Source organism: Aulonocara stuartgranti, assembly GCF_965226115.1.
Source record: "Aulonocara stuartgranti genome assembly, chromosome: 1".
NCBI classification, from domain to species: domain Eukaryota; kingdom Metazoa; phylum Chordata; class Actinopteri; order Cichliformes; family Cichlidae; genus Aulonocara; species Aulonocara stuartgranti.
In genome coordinates, this window is record NC_138939.1 from 15,253,488 (window position 1) to 15,270,575 (window position 17,088).

A 17,088-nucleotide genomic window follows, 5' to 3' on the forward strand; every position below is an offset into this window, starting at 1 on the left:
CTGTAATAAACTCTCTTTTCCAAAGATGAGTGATTTCCCGATCGGATAGATTTATTATTTTGTTGTTTCAGCAACATTAAATTTAAAAACTGTACTTTTGAGTTAAAATATATATTTATAATTTTAATAAATGACAAATTAAAAAGGCATGAACATTTTTTTGTATCGAAAAAATATCGAACCGTGACACCAGTATCGAGCCGAACCGAACCGTGAATTTTGCGTATGCACAACTATCTACAACTATGCCCGTTTATGCTGGAGCTAAATCATCTTTGTTTTTGATCAACTGTGGTTGGTTTCAAACAGTTTCTGGATCCTCCTGTTGCAATGCAAACTCAGATTTGCCTACAAGCACAGTGAGATGCTACCAGAGTGTACTGCACAGCTCAAAGGTTTGAGATCCAACTAATTTTCATATTAGATGAAGAAAACCCAAGTAAATATAAAATGCAGTTTTTAAAATTATGATTTCATCTATTAAGGGGGGGGTATGCAAACCTTCCTGGCCCTGTGTGAAAAAATAATTGCCTCCTAAACTTAATAACCGATTGTGCTACCATTGGCAGCAACGACTGCAGTCAAGCATTTGTGAATACTGGCAACGGGTTTTTCACATCACTGTGGAGAATTTTGGCCCACTCTTTGCAGAATTCTTTTAATTCAGCCACACTGGAGGGTTTGAGAATGAACAGCCTGCTTAAGGTCACGCCAAAGCATCTCAACCAAACTTCATTTAGTTTGAAGTGTTTTTGGGCAAATGTAAGACAAGCCTTTGTGTTCTCTCTCTCTCTCTCTTTATTGTTCAATGGTGAACTCTGACCATAACAGTGGCGAGTGAGGCCTGCAGTTCTTTAAATGTTATTCTGGGTTCTGTTTGTGACCTCCCAGATGCATCAATGAGCTCTCAGGGAGTGAATCTAACGCTCTTGGGACAGGTAGGTATGGATAGCTTTTTCCCCTTAATAAATGAAATCATCATTTAAAAACTGCACTGAAATACACTGTATTTACTCAAGTTATCTTTGACCACTATTGACATTTGTTTGCTCAGAAACATGTAAGTGTGACAAATATACAAAAAAAAGTAACAACACTAAGAAATCAGGAAGGGGGCAAATACATTTTCACATCCTTGTATCTGTGGATGTGTTCTGCTACAGCAACACTTTCTCTCCTGAGACTCTAAACGTGTAAGCTTAACGTGATTAAAACTGCTTTGGTTCAAAGAGTGTTTGTATTTGACGGTTCCCTCAGAAAATAAACCCACAAAAAACTTCTTTGGTGTTTCTATTTCCACCCCGAATCACTTGAGCACCTGTCAGAAGTGATCATTATTTAAAAAGAGAGCTCACTCGGTCAATACTTCAAACAAAAACCGTATATTTGAAAAGCATTCGGTACCCAGGGATTCCCGGCTTAATTTAAGCCTTTTATCGATTGCTCTATGGAACTGCATTTAGTTAGTTAGCAATAACAGATCTGCACGCTGGCTGAAATTACATTGTATTTTGGCATTATAAAAATATCGAGCTGCCTCAAGTGGTTTCAAATCCACAGGTCTTTAAGCTAGATGATTGTATTGCAGTTATATAAAGCAGCAGGAACTCCAACGCGTTATCATTATTATGAGGGACGCAGCGTGTGTGCACGCAGATTTCCCTAAATCTTATGTTACAGATGCTGGTCTGTTTACGTGTGCGTGCAGTGTTGTGTCTTCAGCAGACGGTGCGGGCTCGTGCGCTGCAGAGCAGAGGTCAGCGTCTTTCATCTGTATATGAAGACAAAACACAAGTGCGATCCAACATCATCGCCATCTTCGCCCTCGCCAAAAGCGTGATTTGCCTCTTCTCCATTTTTTTTCTTCTAGCGTTTCCCGCTTTAAAAACAACAAAGCGCTCAGAGCGAGTGAAGCAAAGCTTACCCTCGATGAGAGACAGACGCATTGATAAAGCAGAAGTTTGAAACAGGCACAGACAGGCAAAGGCTGAACGCCTACAGCTGCAGATAGCAGAGACTGCAACCTTCAGTCAGCCGCGATACCCGCTGAGCTAATTCATTTAGGTTCGCTGGAGGAATAACTCTTTCCAAAAGGCTACCTGCACGTCTCAAGGCCCGATGCACCTTTGGGTAAAAACCGAGCTCCATAGCAACTGTGTCGATGTGCGGATGAATGAATCTGGCATTACTGTTTACAGCATGTGTTTGTGATTTGCTCCCACACAGTCCCTCTTCTGCTTTTCCCCTGTTCTGTCACTAATTTAAGACACACAGGTTGAACCGTTTCGATAGGTGCGGGTCACAGACTTCATCTGAAGAACAACTCTTTGATAAATCCAATTACCGTCTGTCTGGAGCTTTTCTCCAACAGATAATAACTTCCTTAATAAAGCCCGCGTTTGCTGCTTTTTCCTGCAGTGCGGTGCCACCCTCCTCTATCAGCCATTTAGCTCTGCTCGCACCTCACTGATTAGCAGGAAAACAAGACTCTGTAAGAAGCTGGCTCCTCGAGAGCTGGCAGGAAGAAAAATCTTAGGTCTGTCCAACAGAGAAGACTTTAATGGAGTATCCTGGTGAGGCAGCAGGCTCGTATTTGCAACATTATCCTCCTGTGTGCAACAATGCGCTCGCAGATATGAGGGTTTGTACCACATCCAGCTGCTAGGAGACCCCTGAGGTTCCCCGCCGTAGTACATACTGTAGTGAGTGAGTATGGGAAAAGAAAAGAGTACCCGCTATGCTACAAACTAGGAGAAGAGAGATTTCACAGTTATTATCATCACAGAAAAAGCAGATTTTTTTTCCATTTCCAACTGTAGGAGGCTGATAACACAAATTACTACACTTTTCCAGAAATAACAGGATAATACTTTTAAAGTACAAATGAGGTTGTACAACGTTCATGGGAGAGTAGCACGTAGCAGCTTCCTGTCAGCTCCTCAGTGCTGACACTTTTCTGACATGTTGATTACACACTGCAAAACAAAGACGTCAGACGCATAGAAGTGGAGTTTGTGCACACCTGAATCACATGCACGCCCCCTTTTTTTCCTCTGCTCTGTGCCTCAGACATAATAATCAGCTGTGATGACGCCGAGTATTTCCCTCTCTCCCTTCAAACAACTCGGCTCAATACGAGCAGACTCGCTAATGGCTGAATATTAAAAGAAAAATCAATGTTCCCTAAGATAGACCACAATATCTTTGATCAAAAAAAAACAACAACAACAGGAACATTTTGTCCAAAGGTTTTTCTATTGGAACACTGTGAAATTTCAGGGGTTTTTTTTTTTTTTTTTTGCTCTATCAAATAATGCAGACAATTTGTCAGAGATGGCCACATTAATTTTTGCCTCCAACACCGTGATGTTAGCTTACAGGCACTGATACTGTGCTCAGAAAGTCTTTAAACTGTCATACACGAGCCGACAAGAGACACATTCTTCCAAATACGGGACTTTTCAGCTGATAATAGAGGAAATGCTATTTGCCAAGAGCTTTGATCTACACCACAGTATCATGACAGAGCTGAAGAAGCCAGCTGAACTAATTCTTCTGGCAGAGACGTGGTCTTTCAGATTATTCAAGAGTGGGCATTTGAAATAGCTGCCATGATAGTCCGAGTCCTACTCTTCATGCTGGCAGGATGCTGAATTCACCTCAAGGTGTTTGTGAGCACCAATAACACAATAAAGTGTAGCTTGTTGGATGCAAGCAGTATGTGTTACAAATAAGAGGGGGTGGTGAGATGCATATAAATATCTTGTGTTTTTGTGAGCTATAAAGGTTGCTCTGAAGTCTCACGCTGCACCACTCAACACTGCATCGACATCTGCCGGTTGCCCTTATCTCAATTTAATTAAAAACGTGACCCAAAGAAACACCAGCAGGTACCGAGGAAGTCACTGACATTTTATAAAGCGATTGCAGGTTAATTGGCAACACTTTGCAATCAGCACTTTGGGCTCTCTGATCATAATTATTAAGCATTTTATGTGTTTTTAAACACGCTTCACACGCAAAAAAAATGATATGATCCTGGAAGTTAATAAGAGCAGTTACAAATTTCAAAATCACAGCTAAGAAAACATCCATGGTCTTGTTAGCAATTTGCTGCCACCTCCATTAGTCTCTTCTTTTGTCACAAAGAGGTGACATACAGGTTTAGCCACTCCCTGCATGAGTCTACTCAAACACCAACCAGAACAAGTGTTTTATGGCCATGGCGGAGAAATGAGGAGAAGGCTTGATAGCTGCAGCCTTCAGGGGCACTACTTTGTAGTTATATACACAGTTTAACACAGGGTCTGTTTTGTATTGGTGTAAACAGCCTTTCAGCAAATATAGGCTGAATAATAGCCTTAGGTAAATGCATTAAAATCATATGCTAATTAGCAATGTGTCCATCTAGCTTTTGTTTATTTAACCATGAGAAGCTGCTGGCTCCGGGTTACAGCATGCTAGTCTGATTAAAGCTATAATACTGAAGAGATATGTCAAGTTAGAGGTGTCACGATAGCTGTGTACTGCATGATATTTGAAACTAAAAGATAAGTGCCATTGATGTACATATAATGTAACTACGTTTTTGTATAAATTTGTAAAGCCCAGTTCAATTATTCCATTTTATTTTATTTCATTTTATTTAAATGTCACCAAATCTCAACAAACGTCACCTCAAGCCTCTGCATATTGCAAAGTAGCCTTAACCGGGGATTTACAGCTCTGTGGTAAATTTACACCATAGGTACACTGTAACTGCAAAACCCTCTGAAACTCTGCGCCTTAACCTCACGTGCACCACACCAGAAACTGTCGATTCTTCCCGTGCATTTCTGGATACTACTTCACCACAGTTTTTGAATTGATTAGTAGAGAACAGCAATCAATGCCTCATATATAAGAAAAGATATTTACAGTACCAGTACAAGGACTCACATGTGTCAGCAAATTCCGAGGGACATTCACAAAAATCAGAATAGATGTGAGGCAATGTACAAAGATGTGGAAAAACTTGAGGGACAAATGTGTTTCTCTAAGAAAAAAAAAAGACCACAACAAAGAGCGAGGACCCAGAAGGCAAGAGAGTCCCAGCTTTCTATTTATTGTATTGTTGCTGGCACTGCATATGAAACATGACCACACAGTAATTAACACATAGAAATGGCCCCGAAGAGAAAACCCCAACCATCAGACAATTACCACATCCGTCAGCAACACTTGGGGATAGTGGGGAGGAAGAACTCCCTTTTGACAGGGAGAAACCTCCAGCAGAACCAGGGTGGGGCGGCCATCTGCCGAGACCAATTGCCGGTGAGGGGAGGACAACAGGACAAAAGACACACTGTGGAAATGCAAAGTGGTGTATGAACATACAGAGTGAAGAAGAAACACTGCATTGTGGGAAGGCTCCAGCAGCCTAGGCCTATTGCAGCGTAACTAAGGGAAGATTTAGAGTCACCTGATCTAACCTTAACTATACGCTTTATCGAAAAGGAAAGTTTTAAGCCTGATCTTAAAAAAAAGAGAGTTAATGAACAATATTAAGGTTTAACTAGGATGAATTCTCTACACATGTGGCTACATTATCATTTTTGTGAAGCCAAATGCTGACATCAGGAGAGCCCCGAGTTGAAATAATTGATTACATCTGCGGAAAATTGATTTTTCCATCTTTTCCTCCATTAATGGACTGAAACCAGTGCCCAAAAATCACTAATAAACCTAACTGTGGATTTGGGGAATTATTGCACCCCGGCCGGTAACTGTAAAATCTATGAATGTGTTATTCAGTTGGTTACAAAAAGCACATCCATGAAATTTAGTCAATCTTTTGAGAGTCTTGATGAAGCGTCGAGTCCATTTATTACGGAGTTTATTCCATGACAGCAAAGCGGGGGAGAGAGATCATTAAATGCTTCCGCTTTCTCAGACTGAGACGGGGGGAGATGCGATGGAAAAAACAACACTTCACCTGTGCAGCACCGCTTTTGTTTAACCAGATTAAATGTCCCTCTGTGTAAAGACACCAACCTGGTGGAGGCCATCATCCATATTAATGCCACCTGCAACCCAACGCCAGTGAAAGTTGCTTATTGTGGAGTGTCTCTTTGACCCCTCTAGGAACCACACACACACACACACACACACACACACACACACACACACACACACACACACACACACACACACACACACACACACACACAGAGTGAGGAAAGCTATCAGCCTAATGGAAAGGTAAAAGTGCTGCTAGGGTTGACTGATGCAAAGCAAACACAGAGAGACAGATAGGACAAGACAAGAGAAAGGTGGGATACACACAGGACATTCACACACATATACTCACACACACAGCCTGGAGAGGTAATAAAGGCAGTGTACTGTGCACACAACCACCCATGCAGACCACACCTCACTCACTCACACACCAGAATTCACTGACTTACATTAGCACACAGGTACACACACATACACGCTAGGTGCTCTCCCAAGGCAAAACCCAGTGTCTCACATCTATCTCAGAAGATATGTGTAAGTTTAGCTTTGCCGTGCCTTACTCTTCATGAACACCTGGAGGTTATTTAACCTGGATTATGTACTGCTTGCATATACGGGCCAGATACTGAAATCCATGGCTCCTAAACATGCACAGAGTCACCCCACCAGCTGTGATGTTTCACCTTTATTGTCCGGCTGAACAGACAGCTACATGTCTTCAGGTTATTATAGAAAATCTAGTCTAATAGCTGCTGTAATGGAGGTTATAATGTTCAGGTTTTTATCAAAGTGTGTGTAGAAGTGTGCCAGTTCAACTGTGTGGTCACTTTGGAGGAGGCAGTTTGGGTTCATTTGCACTGCCTTATACTGAGAGGTGCTTCTATTAATACCAATATCAATTATCTTCTTTATTGATTAATCTGGCAGGTCATTTCTCAAGTAATCGTCTGATCCATAACACCAGACCTGAGCTGGCCAGTTGGAGAGGTGATGTCTTTATGCTGTTGCCCAAGTCAAGAACTCAAACCTTTTATAATATGTTAGGAAAAGGAGAAAGCAGCAAATTCCCATATTTGTTTCCCACTAAATATTATTTTTCATTATTGATGAACCTGCTGAAGTTTGGACTGTCACAGCATCTAGTGACTTTATCCGGACAGCATTCCGGGACAAGGACGTGAAAAAGAGAATTTTGAGGAACTTTTAAGATTTTTAAACTGGAAAAGTCAGAATATTTAATATCTCCTTTCATCTCCAACCTCTAATATTTAACCCTCTCTGATAGGCAAGAGGTGGACAGAATATGAGCCACATAAAGATAAATCTCTGGAGATTCACCGCAGGGCTGATAGACCGCGTTGCATCGGCTTAATTCAGTGTAAAAATGTTTTAACAAGGGGGGATCTGTGCAGCACAAAGTCTAAAATCAGAAGAAGAAATGTGTTTTAAAGACGCCGCTTTAAAAGAAAATCTCCTCCTGACAGCACAGTGCACGTAGAGCTTTAACCCGGCGTTAATCTGCACACTTCCTGATCTCTACCTAGTTATCGGAGCAGCAGCAGCTTGTGCTGACGTGCTCTATAGGCTAACCCCCACCACCACCGGTACCTCCACCTCCCCCGGCCCTGCGAGACAGGCCAGCAGCCTTATATTAATTACAACCCCCCTGTATGCTTGATTCCGCTGTCACATCAGCCGGCACCGTGAAGTGGTGAGCTGGGCTGCCTGGTGCAGACGCGCTCCGAGCCCCGGCACAGCGGGAGGTCTGTGTACGCCGACCAGCCAGGGAGTGAGCGAGCCATCCAGCCCCGCTACCCTTGTCCACACATCTCCAACCAAATCAATGCCTCGCCACTGATACAAGCAGGCCTTTCCCCCCCTTTTTTTTTTCTTTAAAAAAACTAATTCCTCTCCGCATCGTGCAGCCGCAACCCCCCCGAGCCCCCAGAAAGGAAGAAAAGAGGCTCAACAGCGCCGAACCACAGCGCTCCATCTTCGCTTTGTCCTGGAAGAAAACCTCCACACGGACACAAAAAAGCAGTCGAGGAAAGGAAACCCTACCTTTCGACTCAACGCTGTCCCCGAGTAGAAGTAGTAGGCTATCCCCAGCACCCACAGCACAGCAAAGCACAACAATATCCTTGATTTCCTCCGCATGGCTGCCTGGTTTTTGCGTCCCCCCGCCCGTGTGTGCGCTTCGCGGCTCCCCTTGCTCGGCTCTCCTTTCGGCTGTGAGCGGCGGCTTGTCCCGGTCTGCTGTGTCCGTGCAGGGCGCTTCGCCGAGCGGCTTCGGCAGGCTTCGTCAGTCGATCAGACGGAGCGGAGCGAGCAGGAAGCAGCAAGCAAACATCAGCGAGGTTAGAGGGCAAAGGCTAGCCGACTCTAATCCAATCAAAACACCGGCCTGGAAGAGGGCCGGAGCCGTCAGCGAGTCAAGCTGTACCGAGCGGTTCCTTACTGAAACCGAGAAACAGGGGCTGGATAGTCCCCGAAGGAAATGACTTGTAAACGTTCAGTTATGTGTCTGTGGGAGCTGTGAGAGAGGACGTGTGATCATCGTGATTTCACTCTGTGTGGAGCCGCATACGCTCTAAGGAGTCGGTAGGGGCGCCAGAGATATCCTCCCTGCTGCAAACCGGGTATAAAAACTGAAAACGAAAGCTTCCTGTTTAAACCTTTCATTGCCCTGACATGAACTGACCCATTAAAGGTAGAGACGGATTAAACAGCGCAGAGGTTTTGTTTGTTTGTTTGTTTGTTTTTGGGGGGGTTGAAGAGTTACTTCTTTTCCATGTCTCCTTCCTGCCCATGATGTTGCACATCGAAATAGGTTTATTTCAGTAAAAAGATCTGGGACAGCAAAGGAACAATGGGAACTGCATCCATTCCTTTAGATTGGTGTGAAATCCATAAAAATGAATCCCACAGTGGAACCTTTCGTGTCATTTCTCACTCATATTCGTATTTAATCTAATGAATGGTCAGAAAATAACAATACTGAGCTATTTTACTGTAAAATTAATTAATCCACTGATTAATCAATAAAGAGATTAATGAGTTTAAGTAGAACGTTAAAGCAGACAGTCACAGTCATTCTAAGCTTGTTAGCTGTGTCTTACCTCTGTGCTCAGACCAGTCTGGATGTAGCTGGTTGGTCCTGATAAGCTGTTGAAGTTAAAATCTGGTGTTTGAAAACAACTTATCGGTTCTTTTAAATCAGTAATCAGTGCTCATAGTGGCCTGGCTGCTTCCCAAAGGACATGTACTATAAATATAAACATGTCCATGGAAACCTCAGACGCCTGTCTGCATTTATAAAGTGACTAACTATCACATCATCCATGCATTCAGTGACAAAAGATAAATCATGCTTAACTGGTTTTATTGAAAAAGCTAATAAATTTTGTCTCCTGTATTAGCCAGAGTTTCTTTTTTTTTCCCCTGCAAGGGCAGGAAAAGCGGGAAAGACTAATTTATTTTCTTCCTCGTTTAAGGAGCGGAGGTATTGTGCAGCTAATGCATGTGCATGTGTCCTAGAGGAACTTGACCTCATCCATCCACTCATGCATCCATTCATCCGTCTTATTATTTTGTAAGCACGATTCACGTACAGTATGATTTTCAGTATGGTCTTTCTTAAATAGGAAGAACAATTTCAATCTTTTATATTTTCCTTTTTTGCATGTCAGATATTCTGAAATGGTAAATGTATTGGTTCCCATGTTGCACTTTTCTAATCTACTTGAGCACTTAGAGCACTTTATACAACATGCCTCATTCACAAGCTCTTCTGAGCGGCTGCACCAAGCCCAGCAAGACGAATAAGGGTTTTGTGAGGCATGCAAAGCTGCTTTAGTAGAGTCCAACAACAAGAATATGGATCTGGAAATGAGTATCATAGGTTTCCTTTAAATTTCCTCAAATGTGCAGTATGTCATCACCTCCCCAGTATCTTTAGACTAATGAGAGGAGCAGTGAAAAACGTGACAACGATGGAAGAAAATCGTGCGCTTAGACTCCTTTGCTCACAGTAAAACGCTTTCAGAGGCTTTAAGCAGTCGAAATCCATAAAACTGCAAAACTTTCAGACACAAAGAAAAGGAAACATTCGTCCTGCCTAAAATTGTTAACATTTTTAAAACACAGTTGAAATAGACTTTTCTATGATCTGCAGCACTCAGACCAACTCTCTCTGACATCGAGCTCAGCTGGAACACCCCTGGCTAAACTAAAAGGTCTAGCTCATGTTCTGCGTGGTTCAATCTGCCTCTGACATTTTTCATTTTAATGGTGACAAAATGAGATTTTGACTGGAGAGCAAAATGCTTCTCGGTCCAAGAAAAGAAAAAAAGAAAAAAGAAAGAGATCCTATCAATACACACACTGTGCTTTTCTCCAAAGATGTCCCAGCAGATGTCCCAGCAGTACACACAGAGACAGACGCACATGCAGAAAAACACACATTTACTCAGCGCTGCTCTCGCTATGGTGGTCTGAGAAGAGACTCGGTGTGTTTATGTTACCTACAGTAGTTTTAAAGTATGGATGGATGGAAGTCAAACTGAGAGAATGGGGAGGAGGACTAAGAAGCACAGAAACAGATGTGCTTATTTAGCAGCACTGAAGTAAAAGAGGTTTTTATGTTTTGCCCTTTTGCCTCCGATGCCCTGATTAGCTCTTATGAGAATCTCAAGTTACCCCCGAAGGGGTCAGTTTGGCTCTAGGATTTCAGATAAAGATCAGCAGCAACAAGTGACATCTTTTTGGCTTTGATCATGGCTGTGAAGCTGTTATGCAGCAAGAAAATGTCATGTCTAACTTTGTTAAATCATGTTGTTGTCTTCTTGGTCTTATTTTTTTAAAGGCCTGTGCAGCAGCCATTAAACAAGAACAAGTGTGGTGTATTTTATCATTTTATGTTATGATAATATATATACACAGGAACTTAATTATATGCAAATTACAGTCTGTTTTGGCTTTTGGATTAAAGCTGAAATCTAAAAACTGTAATTAAAGGGTCAGTGAAACATGACGAAACCATCCGAGGGAAGTTTTTAATTTTACAAAATAAGCCACATTTAATGGGCAAATTTCCAAAGATGGCAACAATATGATAACAGGAAGTAGAATCCCAGGCTTTCTGAGACTCTGTGCAAATTTGTTAGTTAAATCTAACGTTATAAACACAGAGGAGAAAGAGTTGCACGGAGAATAACAGTCAGAGGAATATTTTGGCAGCGGAATATGAGCTCATTCACTTAAAGTGCAGGTGGTTCAACATTAGCTGAGCTGGGAGGACTGTTTAAAAGTCACTGCTGCCAAGAAAAAAAGGGATTTTCTTCCCCAGGTCTGGAACATGGAGGAATGGATCCAGTTTTGAAATTTCCCAGTGCAACTGCCAACTATTTGTCAGACTCAGAGATGAATTGTGCAAGTATTTTTCAAGCTGTGGTGACCGGGGACTGCTTTCTTGATGACAAAGTTTCCAGATCCATCGTACTTTACGATTAGTGTGTACCGATCCTTCAAGCTGACTTGCCAGAGATAAACTAAGGCCATCAGTTACTTTCAGTGTCAGCTGGCTCTTTGGGCATCGCTAGAGTCATTACAGAGTCTGCTTTTCTTCCAGACATATATGCAGTATTTAGACAGCGATTACACGAAAAACCTGAATGCTTGACTCCCACAGTGAGGTCACATACTGCGAGGCCATGTCGTACACCTCTTCAACTGCTTGTTAACTCAAATATCTAATTAGATAATCACACGGTTGCAACTCAGTGCGTTTAGACATGCAGACATAGTCCAGACAACCTGCTCAAGTTCAAACCAAGAATAGGAAAGAAAGGTGATGTCAGTGCCTTTTGAATGTAGGCTGTTGGTGCCAAACATGCTGGTCTGAGTACTTCAGAATCTGCTGATTTGCAGGGATTTTCCAACATAACCATCTCTAAGGTTTATGGAGATGGTTAATATCCTGTTAGCGCCACTTCTTTGGGTGAAAATGCCTATTTGATTTGAAGGCCTAGTTTGCCTTGTATCAGTAGTTCAGGCAGATGGTGGTGGTGTAATAGTGTGAGGAATATTCTCTTGATAGACTTTGGGCCCCATAGTACCAATTGAGCACCATATACAGCTTGTCTGAGTATAGTTGCTGACCATATCCATCCTGTTACGACCACAGTGTACCGATCTTCCGATGCCTGCAGCAGGATGGCGTTCCATGCATCATGATTGGCATCATGGCTGTGCAGCTGACAGAGCTGCAGCAACTGTGTGATGCTGTTATGTTAGTATGTTGAATTTATGGTTCTGAAGGAAAAAGAGGGTACAACCTAACCCTAATGACCTAATGAAGCAGCTTTTGAGTGTATATTAAGATGCGGTGAATCCTACAGTGAGGCGATCCAGTGGCTGTCTTATGCTGTGGGGGTCATACAGTTAGCCTTTACTCCAGGGCGAATCATTTCTGTTCTGCACAAACACCTTTGTTCTATATATAGACCCTAAAAGCAAACTTGCTCTGACACGCTGCTGGTTTGCAAAATCTAGTGACCCACACATTTTTTTTAAAAGGTGCAGCCTCTTCAGACTTCATACCTCACACCTTCAGAGCTTTCAAGGAGCCAGAAGAAGTCAGAAAGAGCCAAAACAACAGCATCCAGTGTTTCTGAGAACAGCTGAAGACGTGCACGGGAAAACCTTTAACAAGACATTTCCTGTCTCCGTTGTTACCTGCAGTTTATGCCTCATTTGTGAAGCTTTTACCGAGGCAAGCGGCACCTCAAGGGAACGAGGTTTTTTTTTCTTCCTTTTTTTTGTGTCCTGTTTGGATCTTTAGCCATCAGAATTGTTGTCTTAAGGCCAAGAAAGATGCCAAGCGGATTTATTTTACCAAGTGGATCATCATGGCCTTGCCATATTGGTCCATTTGATTGACCTTTATTATAATTATGAATTTATTTTATTTTCAGTTGCTACAAACGGGACAGACATGACTGGGGGATAGGACAGGGAGAAAGAATGAAAGAAAGAGAGGGAGAGAAAGAAAGAAAACCAAAGGGGAGAAGAGGTTTATAAAAAAAACAATTCTCTTGATCTGCGCTGTGACACTCCTGTAAATAAAAACGTTTTCCATTTATGCCATTAACGCAGAACCTGGAAGACGGGAGTTTTCAGAGTGATCGATGCATTATGAGAGGGTAAGTTCTGTACACGCAGGCACAGTGATGACGAGTCCATGTAGTAGTTTTAAAAACACGTATATCTGACTACTTAGGGTTGTAAGAAAAAAAATGTTTTCGATTAATTTCTCCCCCCCCAACATTTAAAAACTGAGCACTTCCAGTTTTAAGAGACATCAAAGCTCCAGATCCAGATTCAAGCACAAGTCACGCCAATATGTACAGTATATCTCTGTAAATACTGAAAGAGTTCGACTCTAGCCCCCCCACCCTTTTTTTCTTGACAGTTTTGCATTAATGTTTACAAACACTGTCAGTTTAAACACTCGCTCCAAAGCATGAAAATCCTAGCTGTCACTTACTGCCAGTCTTTGTAGCGCGGCTGATGTATTGAAAGATAGAAATATTAAAAGAACAAAACAAAAAAACTGTTAGATCAGTGTTTCTAAGAGGAGGGAGGGTCACACAATGGCAGATTTAAACTGCTCTTCATACACTTTTAATGGTAAATAGGCATGCTTTCATCGTTAGATGAACAGTTTTAGCAGCTGCAAACAAACAGAGCATGTATGATGAAAGCGTGTGTCTAGATGAAAGCTGCGATCATATAATAGCAATATCTGTCTTGCCAAAAAAGTGCCCACCGTGCACTATAAATCCAAATAATGAGTATCACTTTTTTCCCATTGTAAAACAGCTACAAATCCTATAGATCGAATCAACATTTGGTCGTTTTTTAAACGGTTAATTCATCAGCTTTTCCATCAATAGGCAGCGTTTTTTCCTGGAGCTCTTCTTATATGTATAACTGAAACGTCTCCTTTTTCTCTTGCTTTACTCTTTATTAAATTCTGGATGTTTATCCACCCAATTTCCACCTGACAATCAACATTCTTGACGCCGACCTTCACTTTGCATCTTTTCTTTTATCCAGCCCAGTTTTGTGTCTGTTTTCATTCAGGCATGTGTTGCTCTGGCTCACCTGTGAAGTGTGTAGATTTATTGCACTAAGTTGAAGCCTCTACACTAGAAACGACAATAAAAAGTGGGCTCAACACTGAGCCTAGCAGTCTGAAAGACACGCGGATAACCTGCAGCATCTCCCCTTTGAATCGGTCTCTGTAGAATACCAGCCTTTCAGATCTTCCCACACATTTCCTGTCTGATCCGCTTCTATATTCAACTGAATAAAGGCAAAAAATGCACACAGAATTTTGCGACACATGAAATATCGAGCCCTTTGAATGTTTCACAAGCATTTGTCCCCCTAAAATCTGCAACAATGTCATATTTTGACTTTCATATTTTGATTACACATATGCTGTTGTCCGCTATGAGTAAGTGCAGCAGATGAAAAATAGCAACATGCCCAGTATATCCATCAGAGAAAAAAAAAGGATTTTTTCTCCATTTTCTAATTAATTATGTATTCATTCATTTATTCTTTCTTATGTAGGGCTTACAGTCAGGAAGTCTCAGGCTAAGTGGGTGAAGAAAAGAAGCAGGTACGCTGGCTTATAATCACATTTTCAGTGGGAGGTGGTTTTGCTAATGAGCTTCTGGTTTTCAAACACGGTGTTAAGATTTCCTGTACTGACGTGATCACACCGGCGGTTAATAGCCACAGAGGACACAGGGTTGATTTCAGAAGTAGAGGGGCAAATCGGCAACCAACGCAAAGTCACTGCTGCAGGGGCTTGAAGATCTGCAGACTATATTAAGAAACATCATATCATCATGTAAGCCGCAGCACCAGTATGATTTCTATGTTTCAGTGTCGGTGCTTTGTTACCATTGCGAAACAGCTGCAAAACACAATGATATGATCTGTGCAAATGAATAAATTTACTTTAAAATGGTAGAAATATATCCAAAAATTGCATGTGGTGATTTAAAAGTTTCAAACTCCAGCAACATATTTCCTGCCATTGCTCATAAAGATGCTGAAGGGTGGAAGAATTTTGAGGAAGCATTTTTAATAAACTTACAAACTTAAAATTAATATATTTGTTACCATGCAATGATTGAAACGCAAAAAGAATACAGGACAAAGGAGTCATTTAAAGTCCTGCAATCACACATGTGCTGTGTCTTTAGGGTTCAGGGTGTAACTAAAGTGATCTCCTTGCAGTTTTGTATGCATTAAACAGATATTTATATGAGGTGCAACTGTGTTTGTGGTACCTGCAGGTCTGGTTACAACCCTCCTCAGGCCACTCCACGCAACTGCTTTACTTTACATAATCCTTGTAACTCTGCTAGTTCGAGCTGTTTAAATGTTCACAAAGGTGATGGTAGTCAGCTGTGGTGGTGCATAATACATCATGGAGCCAACACACACCCGAGACGCCGATCAAATAAAAAAGAAAGTTTCTTCTCTGTCCTCTAAAATATAAAAGGTATGATTTTATACATCTGATGACTTTGGAGGTTAAAGGTGCTTCTACACCACGCTGTTTTATTCTTTTTGAATAAAAACCTTCATCCAAAAGAAAGCAGCTGAATCTAACTTTTCAAAGGTTTGAAGTTTAAGTGAGTCAGTTAACTCTTTGGTATCCAGGGATGCTTGCTTGAGTTAACAATCTGTACATGTGATTTACAGGCAGGTATCCAACCATGAAACCAACATAAACAAAGTATGAGACGGCTTCACATTCCCATGAAATTTCAGAGATATTTATAAAACTGGACAATTTAAACTATCTGATCATCAATGGATGTGAACTATTGTGCAAGAACATGTCTTCTAAATTCAACTGTCAGATACATTATCATATATATTAATATTCAACAAGCTACTGGAAGGATTCCTGTTTTTTGGAGGGTGTAATGTCAGTCTATCACTGAATGTGTTCCTGTGACTGGTCAGCACTTCGTGGAGTGGGTGGGAAGTATTATTCAGCATTGTCTTTATCTTGAAAAACATCCAACACTCTAATACCACCAGCTCCACCCCCACAATGCTACAGGCCCTGCAGATCAGTTTATTGAGTCTGTTGGCATTCGCCACCCTCAACCTTCTGCCGCAGCATACAACAGTATAGAAAATGGGACTGACCATGACTTGTAGACAATCCTGAGCATGTTAAATGACCTCCGCCACCTCAGAAAATAGAGACGGCTCTGGCCCTTCCAGTAGAGTGCAGTGGTGGTTTTAAACCCAGTCCAGTTTATTGTCATTGTGAACTCCGAGGTATTTATAGTCCTCCGCTACGTCCACCTTGACCCTCTGGATTTCTGGTCTACTTAAAGTCTGCAATTATTTTCTTGGTTTTTGTTGCACCACATGACAAAGGAGTCCACCAAAGCCCGGTACTCTGTCACATCACTGCCACTGATGCATCCAACCACCTCAGTCATCAGAAAACCTCTGTAGATGGCAGGTCTCTGTTCAGTGGCTGAACTCCATAAAGAGATGGATAATACTGGATATAATCAGTAAATGATGCTCAGTTGGTATTAAGGGGACCAAAGTGTGGCAAGAAAATATCCCTACACCATTACACCACCATCAGACTGATCCACTGATACAAGGCAGGATGGATTCATGCCGTTTATGCCAGCTTTCTGCCAAATGTTGCACCAGAAATCCAGACTTATGAAACCAGGCAACCTTTCTCCAAACTTCTATTTTTAACAGGTTTAATACCTCTTCACACCTAAATGAAGGACAGGTGTGTAGGGGGAAAACATCTTTACACAGAAACTTCACACACTGTCTTGCATAAATTGCATTTTAATCCAATTTAACTTCATTGAGTGAATTAAAGGTCACGAAGGTCAATTTAAGTCCAGGTTTTGTGAGCGTGAGTGAACTGTAGGCTTAGTTTCCTTCTTTTTAGATGGCAGGAGTGGCGCCCAGTGTGTTCTGCTGCTGCTGTAGCCCATCCAGGCTTTAAGGTTT

General features: G+C 41.8%; 1 protein-coding gene across 2 annotated transcripts in view; it reads right to left on the minus strand.

Moving 5' to 3' along the window:
• The window catches only part of galnt2 (UDP-N-acetyl-alpha-D-galactosamine:polypeptide N-acetylgalactosaminyltransferase 2), a 68,845-nt gene extending 60,132 nt beyond the window's left edge, over nucleotides 1-8,713 (minus strand). The window contains exon 1 of one of the 2 annotated variants that reach the window (XM_082501583.1): nucleotides 8,062-8,713. In XM_082501583.1, the coding sequence (XP_082357709.1) occupies nucleotides 8,062-8,157 (96 nt within the window). In that variant the 5' untranslated portion in view covers nucleotides 8,158-8,713. The remainder of the gene's footprint in view (nucleotides 1-8,061) is intronic. The other variant, XM_082501584.1, reaches the window with a different exon arrangement.
• Between the last annotated feature and the right edge of the window lie 8,375 nt (nucleotides 8,714-17,088).